Source organism: Lactuca sativa, chromosome 7 (assembly GCF_002870075.4).
Source record: "Lactuca sativa cultivar Salinas chromosome 7, Lsat_Salinas_v11, whole genome shotgun sequence".
Classification (NCBI taxonomy): Eukaryota; Viridiplantae; Streptophyta; class Magnoliopsida; order Asterales; family Asteraceae; genus Lactuca; species Lactuca sativa.
The window spans coordinates 153,916,997-153,934,318 of NC_056629.2; the positions used below are offsets into that span (position 1 = coordinate 153,916,997).

Consider the following 17,322-nt stretch of genomic DNA (forward strand, 5'->3'; position numbering starts at 1 on the left):
GTTCATATTAAAGAAAATATCGGATTTTCTGGAAGTATACGAAACCATTTTTCACAAAACAGTTACAAACCCTTTTCATACAAAATTCTTATGAACTCACCAACTTTATAGTTGACACTTTTCAAAATCACTTGTATTCTCAGGAAACTAGTAGGTAGGTATTCCACCCTTCTTGAGGGTCGGCGTTGTCGTTCCATGTTTTCCACTTTTTAGTTATTTGTATTTTATTTTTGAATAAAGAAAGTGTTGTAAACAATGTAAACTTGTATTATCAATGTATGAATGTTTGGGTTGCTATGTTTCATTACTATTCAATTGTTATGATATTGTACATGAAGTCATCCGCCCTCGGACGTTTTCGTCGTTCCGGGTCGGGGGTGTGACAGATAATCTCTAGGCTTGTCCTTAAGGTATCCCCTACGAATTCCCTTTCCAGTTGGGTATCGTCGACTTTTGTGCAACAAAAAGGAGATCGAAATTTTCGGCCATATAGTGCTCCGAATAGTGTTGCTTTAATGCTCGTGTGATAGTTATTATTGTATGAGAACTCAACCAAAGGAAGGTGAGTATCTCTTGAATTTATGAAATCTATCACACATGCTCTGAGCATGTATTCCAACGTTTGGATGGTCCTTTCACTTTGGCCATCGATTTGAGGATGGTAGGTTGTACTCATATCCAGGTGAGTACCAAGGGACTTTGGCAAACTCTACCAGAAGCGGGAGGTAAATCTGCTATTTTCCTATCTATGTTAGAGATAACAGATGAGGGTACCCCATGCAATCTGACAATCTCTCTAAGTTACATTCTAGCCAGCTTCTCCATCTTATCTATCTCTTTTATTGGTATGAAGTTAGCAGACTTGGTTAATCTATAAACAACTACCCAAATAGTGTCGTAACCAGCAGTAGTCTTTGGCAATGTGGTAACAAGTCCACTGTAATCTTCTCCCACTTCCACTCAGGTATCTCTGGTTGATGCAATAATCATGCGGGTCATTGATGTACTGCCTTGACCTTTGTAACATCCCGACATGAGGTATCTCCAAAATTCCCTCTTAAGTGTGAAGGGTTTTGATTTTTAGTCCTTGGTATGAGGAAGCTTGCAAAAATACCCATAGTGGCATTTTGGTAACTTTGGCCAAGAGGTTAGTACGTTAAGCGTACATTGTGTAAGCTAAGCATACTGGGGTGGACCCTAGTACGTTGGGCGTACACCGCGTATGCGGGGCGTACGTGGTAAAATCTCAAACCCTAATTTTTAGGGTTTGATTCATATATATAAGCATCATTAACCATTCATTCCTCATTCATTCTACAGCCTCCAACCTTTATTTCGTCCTTACAACCCTAATCCCTCTCTAGTTAGTGGGTGGTGGAGAACTTCTACCAAAAGAACTTCATGATACTGAAGGTCGCCCTTAAACTTCCCATGCAACACTCTCTCGAGGGACAAAACCCTCTCAACACCTACATATACAACAACAACCATAAAATTACCAAACTCCTCCTCAAGGAAAGCTCCTCATAGCGAAAAATAGGGGGAGGGGGGGTACGGAAACGGCAGTTCCATTTTTCCCCATGTAAAATTGAGGAATCATCCCCCAGGCTCGCCAAGCAGCACTCATTCCTGCCACCTCCAGGATGCAGTCCTGCCAATCTTCCTCATTGAAACAGATCCCTTTCAACGCTTCAACCACATATAAACTACCGCCCGATTGTTGAGGTGACCGATTTGAAGAGATGGTCACATGAGGATAGCCATGACCAATCAAGTCAATGTTAACCTATAACCACCAGTCCTACCAGTTCTTTCGAGGAGCCCTCTAGTTAACAATAAACGAATGAGTATTGCATCGTTGATAGAAAGTATGTACGCCACACTATGTGGATGAGTTAAACAAGAACCAGAAGGCCCATAGTTGATTGTCTTGTTGTTTTACGAACGGAGGTTCGTGCTGAAACTTAATCCATTCCCCTCATTTGATGTATTTATTGATCATCGTTTGTTTCCAGGGAATTTACGAAGCAACGTCGTTAGTTTGTTGTTCATATTGATCCTTTAGGATAGATCTTGTAAGATCGTTGTATAGGATCTATACGTGGGAATCGACGGGATGGTATAAACTATTTTAGAGATATGATATATATATATATATATATATATATATATATATATATATATATATATATATGTTAATGATAATAGTTGGATTTGCAGGTTTGAGTTATATATTATTATCATATTGTGGGAATGAATCCCCTATGTACTCACCAGGTTTCCCAACCTAACCCACTCAATTTATTGTATCACATGTGGCTAAATGAAAGATACATTCTGCTGAGAGATTCAAGGAGTATTAGGTCACTAATTTAATTACTGTAAGGCTTGTAATATTTCTTTATGCTTATGTTTTTGTATTGACGTGACATACCAATGTTTTAATATAAATAAAATACATTTCTTCGGAAATGCTTTGATAATATCATTATCATGTTTTATGGGAACAAATTCCATAATACTATTTTTCAAAAATGATACTCTGATTTTTAAATAAGCATAAACAAATCGGTCTTTTCTGGACGTGAAAGTGGGGATGTCACAAGTATATATTCAATATTAGGGTGAAACCCTAATGTATCTTTATGGCTTTGTGTCGTTGATCTTCTTTGTGACCATCCTTGTGACAAACTCGTTTTCTTGGTGAAAACAAACTCTTTCTTGGTGAAAGACAATTTTGGAGAATATCTTGTGCTCTTTACCTTCTGTTCTTTATTTGTTTAGATTAGTTTGCTTTTTTCTTAATACTTGAAGTGTATCTAATCGATACAAACCTTCAGAAAACTTAGATCCAAATAAGTTGCATGTGAACTTAAGGGTTAAGTTATTTCGCCTCATGCTTTGAGTTATAACCTAGAAAACCTATCACTTATCCATATTTTCTATCTGATTGTGCATAATAATGATTATATCAAAATTATGATTTATAGAAATTAAACCCTAAAGTCCTTGGATTTCGACTTTGCTAAGGTTTCTTGAAATCGAAGCCTCCTAAACCTATTTTCGAAAATTGGGAGTTTCTTTAGGGTTTATCTTGTTTCCTTGATTTTTATTTTAAATGTCTTAAAATTTAAATAATTAAAACCTGATAAACCCAACCCTAATTTTCGAAAATTAGAAGGGTTTGGGTTAGGATTAAATTTCAATTATTTTATTAATTGTTTAATAGAAAATAACTATTCAATCCCTAATTTATTTAAATTAATTTAATTAATTGTTTAATTAAAAGATAAATATTAAATCATATTTGGTTTAAATTTTAATTTATTAAAAGTTTAATTTAAATAATTAATATTTAAACCTCATATAATGATGTTATAAAACGTACATTGGTATTGCGAAAACGCATCAGTAACGTGATGTTATAAAACGTAGTGTCAAGTATGATTTGGTGAGCAAAAGATACAAGTATATAAGTTAAAGCTTAATTGTCCCTTCTGCCGTAACAGGAAAAACGATATCTTTTGTCCCCTTGGTGATTTGGTGGTGACATTATAGTGTTGGACCCATCCAGGACTGAATTGATGTGTTCAATTTGTAGTCTAATGACGTTATCACAAATCAGAAAATCAACAAACAAAACAAAAAATTGATTGTAATCCATGTCTCATGTCCATAAGATATCATAAAGAACGAAGGAATATTTGATCACTTATCTGAGGGCCAATGTCTGATTAGATTAGACTTCGGTAGTTGCTTTGGAAAGCACACTTTGATGTTTAATTTAGAAGTTATATTGCGATTATAGTTACAGACTTATCCAAGTGGGAGACTGTTGGATTAAAGTTTCTAAGTCAAAAACTAAATTGGTATATACTTAAATTATAAGCATAGTTCTTTTGGGTTGCCCTTAAAAACTAGTAATTCACTAGATGGCTTTTAGAGAGAAATGACGATTTAATGATTTATTATATGATTTATAAATAGAAATAAATAATTTATTAATATATTATGAGATTGATTTATTAATTATAAATATATTTTTTAATTAATATTTAATCAGAAATTAATTGGAATTAATTGGATTAACTAAAAGTGCAATGACTTAAGCTGTAATTGTTGAATAGTTGAACAAGAAAAGAATTCTAAAATTTTCCTAGGGTTGGCCGAGTTTTTGGTTAAGCCTCTAGGTTTTCTAGAATGCTCGATGTGGATAATATGGATAATTAGGAAACTAGATAATTCCGAATCTAAAATAATATTATTTTATTTTAAATTAGGGTTTATATGGTTGCCTATCAGCAGTAAATATGACCCTTAGGAGTCCTCACTTCCGTCCATCACTTATACCAAAGGAATAACCAAATTTTCTACTCCCTCTCCTCTCTCTCCTCAAGTGTTCTAATTGTTAGAGTTTGGGTACAAACCATTAGAGGCATTAAATTTATTGTGCTTGCTTTCCAAGACATTCGAAGAAAGGAATTGCTTTAATTATTAGCTATAATAATCAAAATGTATGTAAACTCTAATCCCTTGTAATTTTCAATTATAGTAGGGACTCCTTAGGGTTTTTGATGTTCATATATTATAGCTATCAACAGAGAAAACTTAGATCTAAATAGGTTGCATGTGAACTTAATGGTTAAGTTATTTCGCCTCATGCTTTGAATTATAACCTAGAAAACCTATTAGTATGTTTATTAGTTGCACACATATGTACTAGTTTGTAGAAAAAAAACACATTTTTTTAATGTTTGTTTTTTTGTCCTCTATTATAGACATTCATATTAATATACAACTTTTTTTTAAGTCGTAGCTCATTCAAATTCACATGTGGATCTGAATAGTATCTAGTTTATTAAAAAAATAGTTTCAGTTTGTTCTGGTTTATAGTTATTCACATTATGAATATGAACTATTTTTTAGTTTCCACTTGATCAGATTCGTATTATGAATTTGAACTATTTATTTTTAGTTTTACCTTATTCATATTCACATTATGAATCTAAAAAATAGTTAATATTCACATTCATAACGTGAATCTAAATCTGAACGAGCTAAAACTAACAAAAAGTTTGATTTAGATGTGAATTTGATCGAGTTGAAACAATTATTTTTTATAAATTAGATAATGTCTAGACTCACACGTGAGTCTGAATGAGCTAAAAAATAATATATATATATAAATATATATATATATATATATATATATATATATATATATATATATATATATATATATATATATACACATACCGATGTGGATGTCTATTTTTAAAAGACAAAAAAAACTTATGAATTTTGATATATTTAGTTTTTTTTGGATAAAAAAAGCACTAAATTTTAAAAAAAAAAAATTATAAGCAAAACAAATACATAAACTAAGCTTTTAGATATTATCTAGTGCATGCACTTGCAACTACGAAATATACATCCTTCTTTTGGTCGTCGATGTGTCACATCACGTCATCACCATATCAGTCCCCTCATCCGTGTACCATATCACACCTGACCTTAAGACCTTGTGAAACTGATTCATAGATACGGCCTACACTTAGAGTGATTGAGAAAACAGTCATTGATTAAAAAAAAAAAACAGAAGTTGACTTGGGTTAACAAGATGTTTTTCATTCATATTTAAGTCTCTAAATGCCAACTAAGCATGAAACTTATCTACCTGGCTCCACCTCAGCGTTCCTACTTGAAACAAACGGGGAACTTGGGATGGTTGAGAATACATAGAGACATCCTACACTTAAGGCGGTTGGGAAAACAGTCATTGATTTCAAAAGGGAAAATGATGCAATTGCCTTACTATATATTTCGACTTTGCTCATTCAGTCTCTAAAGTTATTTTCGAGCCTTTTAAGGGAACAAAGTGTTTAGTGACCTCTTCATCTAGTCCCCTTAACCTTTTTTTAGCATGTTAATAGATGCAAGAGGCTTTTTGTTAATTAAAAAATAAATTAAATCCACCGCTTTCTCTTTCTCTCCCTCTTTCTCTCTCATGGACCCAAAGAGTACAATCGCCTTCTTCATCTTCTTTATCCATCCTCCCAAAAATGTATGAAAATCTAGCAAAATTCTGGTTAGTTTGCTTCCCCAAATGTGAAAATATGTTCCCTGAGGTCACTGAACATGCAGTTTATTAGTGTGGTGGTTGTGGTGTTGTTCTTCGAGGTAAAGTTTCTTCCTTTTTCATTGTTCCCGTTAAATTCTTGTCAATAAACTTAGATTTTGGTTCATAAATGTATGCTTCCTTTCTGTTCTATGTGTTTATTGTTGATAGATAATGCGTAAACGATTTGGGTGTTGCTGATTTTGTGAAGGACGTGTGATCTTTTTATTCATCGTTTTTGAAGGTATTATGATAAGGTTTTGTGAAAATTATGATTTCACACTTTCTTGCTTATATTCTTGGTTTGGTGCCAAATTTATTCGATTTCGTGAAGAAAGTTCAGATGGGTTTCCAAAATTATTACATTAAATTAGCTGGTAATATCCTTATTGTCGACTTCTTCAATCTCTTTGTTTTCTATAGCAATCAAAATTAAGGTTGTATGTGGTGTTCTGATAACGTCTATTTTATGCATATATTTATGATGTTTTCTTATTATTTTATACTATGTTTTTATGTTATTTAGAACTAAAAGATACTTGATATGCTTTGAAATATTCAGTTACAGTAAAAATGGGAGCTGGAATGCAAAAAGAAGAGAATGGAGCTGAAAAGATGCAAAAAGGATATTGCTGGCAGATTGACCCTCTTCAATGTTTTGGGTATATCTGATGACTCATAAGTCCAATTGACGAGATTCAAAATGTTCTGAAAACTAGACAAAATTTCCTACGGCTTATGTTAGAGGGACTTTTGGCTAATTCGACACTTATCATATCCAAAATCGGCCTTGAAGATGAAGCATAAAAGTTGGACGGAAATTCCCTCCAAGTTACTTATTCTCCAAGCACCATTTATCTTATTTTTATTTGCTTAATCCCTAAGCCATCATTAGTTTCCTTATTCCAATCCAACTCTAATATTCCATATAAATTCCATCTCCATCAACTATAAATACCCCATATCATTCCACCATTTTCATAATCTATGATATTCCACTTCGACTTGTGCGACAAGAAAACTTCATAGCTGCCGTTTTGAGGGTCTAGAAGGCGGCCAGAAGGCAGTTAAGCTGACGTGAGTGAAGATCTGAAGGATTAGAGAGCGGATTCGTGTCAGTAATCATGTGGTTTGTTATCGTGACCATGTTTAGCATTCCAATGTGATACTACTATGTTTTTACTTTCTGATTTTGGTATCAAAACCATTTGCTTTGAGTTTATGTTTAGATAAAACCTTGATTTGCGGATTAATTGCTATATTGGATTGTTTTATTTGTGTTTAATTTATCTTTTTAAGCTTGTTAAAAGATCCTCATATGTTAATGACAATTATTTTCTTTTAATTATTAAGTATATCGAGTTGTATGAACGTCTGCTTGATTGCTTGCCTCTTATGATTTTGATGACCATCAAGATTATATGACTAGGAATAGTGAACATTAAACTAGGGTTAACTAGGAAATAATTAAATTAATGTGTGAGCATATGTGACGACCAACCACATATGAGCTAATTGAATTAACCAATTCGATTAACTATTATTACAAGTCTTGCTTCATACGAACTGAACACTAGGAAACATGTTAGTTTAATCAATTGATCACTGCTTGAATTGACTTGTTTGCTAAAGGATTAGTAATAATGAACATGAACCTAATCATTTTAGAAATCGGTGAACATGAATAAATAAATATGTGTGTGCAACTGTCTATGATTTTAAGGTGTAATCTGTCTAAACCAAAGTACCTAAAGAGATTTGTCTTTCTCCCAATTTATCAAGATTTGCTATTTAGTAATTCGTTTGAGATTTAATTAAACATTTATTTATTCCTTTCGTATGTTTTGTAACCTATAATCAAATATTTTAAATTAATTCACTACTGTTTCCCTTGTGTTCGACACCCTTGCTTATCAAAGCTATACTATACTCGATCGGGTTCACTGCCTGTAAGGTGTAGTTTAGATGCGATAAATTGGGAATTATAAATAAAAAACTAGTGCATTAAATATTCACATCAAGTTTTTGGTGCCGTTGCCGGGGAACGGTTTTCAATTAATTTAGTTTATTTGATTATTCGTTATTATTTATTTTATTTTTATTTTATTTCCGTTGATATCATGTCACTTGTCGGAAAGGTTTTTGTTTCTATGTACAGGAATTCGTGGATCATACACATTGCTTGGTTTTACTTTTTGCATGGGTTTAGAGATTGCAAGCGATTAGGGAATTCTTGATTTGTTTAGTCTACTACTTTGGTGATTTGTCCAACTCAATCTTCGAGGCGTAGTATAGCAAGGCGTATCGATGTGGTTAAGTGGAAGACCGAACTCTTGCTACTCTTGACTAGTTGGGTTAACTCTTGTTCTACTTTTTAGTTAATGGTGCAAAGAAAACAAAGGAAATAGTCTGACAGGTCCCGAAAGTTTTTGCTTTCACAAACCACCTCTTGCATGCAAGGGATTTAATCAACAATTGTAGCTTGATTTCGACGAAGACGAGTGATTGTGATATCTTTTTTAGTTATTTTGGTTTGCTATTTTTTTAGTTATTTTATTTTTATTTTTAGTTTATTTAAAATTTTTTTTTCCATGTTGATGCTCTTTGATTGTTTTAGATCATTGTAGAATTTTCGCCCTTAGAAAGCTGGCAGTAAGTTCAGCAGCTAGATCCGACTGTTGCTTTATCACGAGAGAGATAGTCTTGTGAGAGTTTGAAGTTTATAGTCAAGACCCACGTTTTTTTTTCATAAGTGTGGGCTTCAAGTTAATATTGTGAGAGTATATTATTTAGAAGAGTTACGTTTCTATCATATTTGGATTCATGTGGTATGGATGAGTTGTTCCCACACCATGGAGTTATATTTCGATGCGGGGTAGAAGTATCATCCCAGCGGCCATGACATGGTTGACACTTTCCTATGTCGTAGGGGAGTTTTTTTATCGCAAGAGGAGGCTGCCATTCTATATAACACGACGTGGTCGACACTTTCCCACGTCATGGTTACTATACATTGCATTTATTTGCAATATTTTACACCAGATTTCGAAGTTGGAGTTCTTGATTTTATTTACCGACAAATTCAGACGCAACAGTTCCAGTTTCCAGTCTTCGAACAATTTATGGAGCAACTTTTAGCAGCCCCATTCGATGGGGATTAATCGGGGACCATTAATTATTAAAAAAAATAATTCAAAATTTTATAAATCTAACTTTAATACTAAGAATATAAGTAAATAAACATAAAAGTTCAATAATAACTTATTAAGTTTACCAAGAACAACCATTTATCATCCAAAATAAGCATAATCAGTTTAGAATGAGACTGTTCTTCAATCAGTAATGAGATCGAGCATTATGGTCATTCTTGTGATTAACCCAATATCATGCTCTCTCCATAATAATGGTATACCAAATAATTCAACACAAATCCTCCAAACAAACCAGTAAACCATGTGTCTAATCCATCTCTACCCCTCCCACCCCCACTGTTTATTAAGGATCAATTTCTTATTTAGGCAATTCATCGAGCACATTGTATGCATGTTGATAAACACAAAATATAACACACAAGCATCAATTTCTTATTTCCAGTATACAACCAAATAGAATGAAACCCAAAGTGATTACAGATTCACAAATTCACAAATTCACAAACAAGATATAACAAGAAGGAGAATAAGGAACAACTCCAATTTACTTGTTTCGTGGTCACGATGGCAGTTGATTGCTCCTCACGATGATTGAGAACGAGAACAGGTGAGCAGGATTTCAATCGCTCACGAGATCATATGGCAGTTGATTTCAATCGCTAACGAGATGGAGAAAGAGTCGAGCAGGTGAGCGGGATTAGGCTAACGAGATCATACGACAGTTGATTTCAATTGCGACGAATTCCGATGAAGCGATTTCGAGCAGCAGGATTAGGCTTTTCCGATCAAACCGATGCTTGTTCTTCAGCCCTATGAAAGAGTCGAGCAGGTGAGCGGATTAAAGAAAAGAAAACAATCAAATGTCTTAACAAAATCATATGAAATCAGTGGAGTAGGCTTTTCCAATAAAACCGAGAATCCCAAACATCCTCTGAACATATGAATAAGAAAATAGAAGAAGAAGAAAGAACGATAGCACGATAGCAGGGGTGTCGATGGCTAATGGCTAATGGTTATAATTTGCGATTCGGAGGGCGTCATCACGTTTGCTTCAGGGGTATCAATGGCTAATGGTTAACCGTAGCAGGAGGAGAGGATTCGGACTTCGGAGTCCAGCAGGGTTGGAGTCAGACCATCAAGAAAAATGGGGAAGAACGTAAGGCAAAGGAAATAAATGGAAGTGTAAAAGTTTGAGCATCCCACATCGAAGCTGGGAACAATCTATCAAAAAAATAAACTCTATAAAAGGGAATCCCTCGTATGTAAACAAATGCAGTTATGTTTTAGGCAAGCTGGCTCCTTTGAGTCAGTGGGTCCTTTAGAGTCAGTTGGACCGATTAGGACCGAGTTGGACCAATTTGGGCCGATTTTGACCGATATTGACCAAGGCCGCTTAGCCTAACCCTCTAGCACCTATTCGTAGGCGGTTGGAGGCCGCCAAGCGCCTAGGCGCCGATTAATCGACCGCCTAGACCGATTTTTACAACCATGATATATATATATATATATATATATATATATATATATATATATATATATATATATATATATATATATATATATATATATATATATATTCTAATAAATGAATAGTTTTAATCTTTTTCTATCAAGTATTACTCTAATTCAACTCCTCATTAATATTATGTCAATGTCATATCGATATATTAAGCAACTCATTTCAAAACTCATATTTATATTTTCTAATTATATGTTAAATTTAAAGTTATAATAACTTTAAAATTTTGATAAATCTCTTAATTAATAATTTATTTAAAATGACTTATTTAAAATAATTGATTGTAATTATAAATTTTTATTATAAAAGTTTAATTAATTTTATAACCGTGATTCCACATATTATAAACTAATATATATATATATATATATATATATATATATATATATATATATATATATATATATATATATATATATATATATATATATATATATATATATATATATATATTGTCAACTAAACGTGAAACTTATCCATTTGACTCCACCTCAACAAAACTTGGTGCGGTTGAGAAGACGCAGTCATTAATTTAAAAAAAAAAAAAAAAAAAAAGGCTAACAAGATGTTATACATTCATGTTTAAGTCCTAAAATGTCAACTAATCATGAAACTTCTCCACTAGACTCCACTCATCAAAACTACGGAAAGATCCAGAAAATTTCTCAAAATCAAATTTAAATGCAAGTAATACTAAAAAAAATTAATCGTAAACAATGTCAGAATGTGAAGATGGTAATAAAAACTCTCCATAGCCACACAAAGATGATAATCGGGTAATTGAGAAATCCCCCAAACTCGAATATAATTGCAAGTTTTTTACACTTAAGTTAGATGCTTAGTTATAAATATATGGATGTAAATATAAATTATCAAATTTTGTTTCCAAAAAAAATAAAAATAAAAATAAAATTAAATATTTTCTCACAACTAAGTTAGCCCAAAATGTCCCATACATAATCATCATGTAAAATCAAAATAAGATATACAAATAGATGGCTAACATAAGATTCTAATACCCATAATTAACTAAATGGAGAGAGATTATAACTCAAACAGTCAAACTTCATATTGGAATCGAAACTCACTGCCGATAATGCTCAAGACTCGAATTCATGACCATTTCTATAACAAATTAAGGTGGGTGTTTATACATAACTGACCAGTCAAATCAGCATTTTTTGGCTAATTTGGTCCGATCGGCTTGTTTGATAAGGTCCAATTTTGGCTAACTTAATCAGCAAGCGTTGACCCATCTCATAACTCAGTCTATACTTGAAATGTGGCTAGCTGACCTAAAAAAAGTTTTTTATGTCCTAAGGAAAGAACCCTCGTCGTTTAACTCTTTTCCTTCTGTCCACTTTGAAGGCATCGCTCCTACCTCCTGCCTCGACGTCACCACCGCCTGAAGCAAAGCGTCGGCCTCCATCCAAACGCCAGCATCAACGTCCGTTGGCCTCCGCCAGGTACTTTCTTCTCCTTTTGTTTTTCTGAAATCGGTTGAAAAATTGATGTTGGTGTAAATGGATGATATGAATTTTGCTCTATATGAATTTTGCTACTACCTCCTGTCGAGATTAATCTTCCTATCTAATAAAAGAATAGCTTTTTTTTTTGTCATGTGTCACTCTAATAATATACATCCTAATTAATAATATGCCATGTGTCACTCAATTGTTATTCTTATAGAGTCTCTATATTATTTTATTAATGTCAATCAACCGTGTAGTATACGGGTTATAACCTAGTTTTCTTTATATATGAAATCAGTTGAAAACTGATTTATGCTCTATGTATGAATCAGTTGATCAGTTGAAATCGGTTGAATCAGAATTTATGCTATGTTGGTATCATTAATGTATGAAATCTGAATTTTGCTCTTAGTTTATGTAATCAATTTATGCTAAAATCAGTATTGAATTGTAACTGGGTCAAGAGCGATGATTATGGCCTATTAAAATTGGCAGATTCTTAGATAAGATATGGTAAAATCAGTGCTGGATCTTATGTTTTTTTACATCAAGTGCAAATCGTATTCTCAAGTTGAGTATGTTGGAAGGCCATCGCCAACACTAAAACAAACTAAGTACTTTACTTTTTACCCCAAGTGTCATTGTAAGAATTGTGAGAATTGCTTTTGTATTAAATGGCTTTGCTATAACTAAATAGATTCATACTTTCTAAGTGGAATTTTATTAGACACAATCAAGTAACTAAGATTAAATGAAACCAAACACATATGATCTTGATGTTCACAGGAAAATTTTCAAATAAATAATTAAAGGGGTATTATAAAAATCCAACTACATTCAAAGTTATCCCAAAGAGACCAAACAAAAACAATTTAGATACTACAATTGTAACCAAAAAAACACATCTTTCTTTCAATTGGGCATATCATAAATGATCAACTGATAACCCTTCAAAACTCCTTAGCGATACTGCAAAAATGAGTTAAAAATCATCACAAATTCAGCTTTAAAGGGTTTAGAAATTCAAGAAAAGTTGAAAAGACTTTCTTTCATACCTTAATGAAACCAATTTCCTTGGCATTGCTGTGAAAACACTGTCTGCAGCACATAAGTCCATATTTCCTGATCAACCCATGGGAGTTCCCACACACACGGCTGTAAACAAGGGAAAGATAATCAATAGTCTGTATTTCTTAAAACCCTTTTAAGAAGTGATTATCTTCATAAAACTTTCATGATGAGATGATTGATTAAGACCCAATTCAGAAAAAAAGCTACAAGCTTTGCAAAGACTACAAATTCTTACCAAAACCCTAATAGTAACTCGTTCTTCGAATCAACAATTAACTAGGATTGAACCTACTCGAATGTTCTATAACTGGAGTCGATTGCACCTAACTTTTCACAGTTGTTAATGCGTATAGATTACCAATTTCTCGTATTAAAACAGTTTCTAATTCACGCCATGGAATTCCGAATTCAATCTAAGAATCTATCACGCATATAAACAAAAGAATACAAGGATTTCGTTGGAAGTTGACAATTTTGAAAAGAGAAATATGGATAAACAGATAACAAAGATGGTGAGAGTATTAGGGTTTACCAGGTGCGGGAACCAGGACCATAGGTCTTAGGGTGAGAGTTCCAGACGTTTGAGTGCCCCATTTGAATCTGATGCTGAGAAGATCGTTGTAATAGCGGCAGCTAATGTGTTTAGGGTTTGGAAATTGTAAGGAAAATAGTATTTATACTGGGAGCTCGGTCAAACCCTAACGGGTTCCTTGTGGGCTGTTTCACCATTTTCTAATAAACTATTTTGTAATTATTTTTCAAATATTGTAAATTAATAGGAAAAATTAGACAAAACTCAAAAATGGTTAATGTGGTATGCATTTATTCTAATGTTTGGTTCAAGTCTAACGTTTTTGGATTGATGGTCCTTTTGACCTAGTTTGAATGTGTATTTGGTCCCTTTCTAACTAAAATGATTGTAATGTCCCTCATGTATTTATTTTTATTTTTCTTTCATTCTTTTAATTTAATATATATTTATCTGTTTTAATAATTAATAAATAAAAAGAGGGCTCTCTCTCATTCTCCTACACCATCACCTACTTATGAACTCTAAATTGAGAAGATAAACTTCAAATTCTTCCCCACCGACTATCGGTTCAAGGAAAATGTCAAACCATTTTCTTTCTCTCTCTCTCTCTCTCTCTCTCTCTCTCTCTCTCTCTCTTTCTCTCTCTCTCATGCACCTTTTGTTATTGGTTAGATTTGTTGGTTGCAACCATGTCAAACCATTGTCTTCATTCGGTGGTGTAAGAGACTAGAGAGTGGCTGAAGCGGCATCAGAGTGTGGTAGTCGAAACTCTATTTCCCTACCGCCGTCCTACCATGTCGAGTCCCCAGATCTAACTCCAACATGCTACAACTAGATAAAAAAACCATGATTCCATATCCAAAATCAATCAACAAAGGTTCCAGATCCACAAAAAACACATTAAAGGGCACATATCGAAGTATTTGAGAAATGCCTACCTACATCTTTACATCTAACCTGCTAAACCTCATCCAGTCTCCTAAAGAAGTGTAAAACATACCTGGTAAAGTGATATTGAGTTGGGAACAAAATTCAAAATGAACTATGGTATTTGGGAACAAAGTAGTAATCAAAATATGGAATTTGGGTCTCGATGGAGAAAGAAGAAGGGGAAAGGAACAAAATCGAAATCTAAAGTTGAGATCGTCGCCGAAGGTGTGGATGGAACTTCCATCGTGACATCGTCCCCTGAATTTAGGTTATATGGGAGGAAGATGTAAATAAAGGGATGGGTTTGGTCATGGTGGGTCTCATCATTGATTGTAGATTGTGATTCAAACGAAAAAATGGTGAATCTTGAACCCTCGCTTCATTTTTTACATTTGAACTCTTCAAAGGTCTGAGGCTATTGTGGTTCATCTAGGGAATTTTGTGTGTGCGAGATCTTTTTGTGTTTGAAGTTGCATATATGAATTTGTTCTAGTATACTCTTCCTAATTGTTTGTATTTCTAGCATAAATTAAAAGTCATCCATGAAAGAGAGAAATAGAGATCGGTCCTCTTTTGTTTTTAATTAATAAAATATAAAAATAAGTATTAGAAATGTAAAAATAAAAATAAAAGGGCATTTTAGTCTTTTGAGTTTTCTGAGAGACCAAAAAAAACTAGTTAAAAAAGACCTCAATCCAAAAAACTCGAGGTTTGGATCAAACTTTAGAAAAAATACATATTATTGGTACCATTTTTACAGTTTTGTCCTAAAATTATTATATGTTAAAGTAAATTACATAATACCTATTTGTGGTTTGGGTCAGTTGCAACTTTCTTTTCTAAATAAAATTTTGTAACTTGGATCATTCAACATTCATAAGGTAATTTTTTATATGATTTTGATTCTTATTAGACTTATAGAATGATTACATCATTTTTTTATTTGATTTTTTATTATTTATATGACTATTTAAATTATGAAAACAATTAGGTCCCACCGTCTTATCGTCGTTGTCGCCCCCTTAACTGTTGAAAGATATCTTATATACAAACTTATCATTTGTAATTAAGTGTGTATTTGTTATTTTCTATTTGTGTAGGGGTATTTTGTGTATGTTTAAGTTTGCAGGATAAGAAAGCATGCGGATCGTTTAACCCGATTTAGGTCCATGGGTAGTCCGTGGATTTGTGTTGATCCGAGTATATATAGTGAAGATTGAGTGGATTGCAGTTAGAGTTAGATAGATATTTTCACAGTTCTTCTCTTTCGTTTTGTTCTCTCCAGATTAGGGTTTATACCGAAAGGATCAGTTTATTTTGTTTTACAGAATAGATTAGATTTGATATATGTCTGAGAGATGAGTGTGATTGTAGTGAGGTTTTCCTTTGTATTTGTTTGATGTAAACCAACTGTTTCATAGTGAATGAAATGTTGATGTTGGGAAAATCTTGAGTTTATACTTTCTTTCATGGTATCAGAGCATCTCCGTGTGACGATATTTGAGGTTCTTGTTGATTTGCAAAAGATTCATACAGGTTAGACTGATCCTCTTCTATTTTGTTGTTTGTTCTTTCTTTAATACTTGAAATCGATTGTTTCTTGATCATTCGTTGATCGATTAGTTCTTTGGAAACTCTCGATATTCTGTTTTTTTTTCTTGTTAGAATCAAGTTACTGCGATTATGAGTTTCACTTTGCAGATTTGGTGGTTATTGTCCGATCCTTCCGGATCTGTGGTTTATACTTGGAGAAAAAACTTCTCATCATCTGGTCTGCTCACTCAATCCCAGTGTTTAGGGTCAAAGTAACTCTGCCAGGGAACAGACACTCATCTGAAATAACTCTGACAGAGAACAACCCTAAGGGAGGTGAGCGGTCACTTTGAACTGTAAATCTTCTTCAGATCGTTGTGAGCGTTTTCTTGTTCCCTTCTCAACTCTTTAGTAGAATAGATGTGGGAGATCCGTATGTTTTTTAGTATGTCAGTTACATTTCTGTGCATTTTCCTTGTATACTTGGTTGATCTGTATTAGTTATTTGTTTACTTGGTTGATCTGTATTGACTGTCTTGGGCCCCAACATACGTGGTGACCATCTGGACGTCATACAGTAACTGACTGTTAGTGTTCTTGATTGTTTGATTTTATCTGTTTGCTTTATGTCTGGTCCTAATGATCCCCCTGAAGGGAGTGGGAAGGATGATTCAGTTAACTTTGATGATCCTCTCTATGTTCATCCGTCTGATAATGCCACTACAACTATTGTTACCGTTAAACTAACTGGAAATGAAAACTTTCGTATTTGGAGAAGTTCCATGTCTAGGGCCCTTAAGGCTAGAAACAAACTAGGATTTGTAGATGGTACATTTAAAAAGAATTCGGTTGAGAAAACTAAAGAGACTAAGTGGGAAAGGGCTAATGCAGTTGTGTGTTCCTGGTTGTTGTCTTTAATCAGTGATTCAATTTATGCTAGTCATGCGTATTTTGATAATGCACAAGAAATTTGGGACAATTTGTTTGAAACCTAT

General features: G+C 33.4%; 1 protein-coding gene across 1 annotated transcript; it reads right to left on the minus strand.

Annotated features, from left to right (window-relative positions):
- Positions 1-13,034: 13,034 nt before the first annotated feature.
- Positions 13,035-14,025, minus strand: LOC111904216 (40S ribosomal protein S29). The gene is made up of 3 exons (XM_023899997.3): positions 13,865-14,025; positions 13,317-13,416; positions 13,035-13,230 (listed from the first exon to the last, which is right to left on the minus strand). Exons 1-3 carry the CDS (start codon positions 13,924-13,926, stop codon positions 13,222-13,224), a joined length of 171 nt encoding a protein of 56 aa, XP_023755765.1. The 5' UTR covers positions 13,927-14,025; the 3' UTR covers positions 13,035-13,221.
- Positions 14,026-17,322: the final 3,297 nt, after the last annotated feature.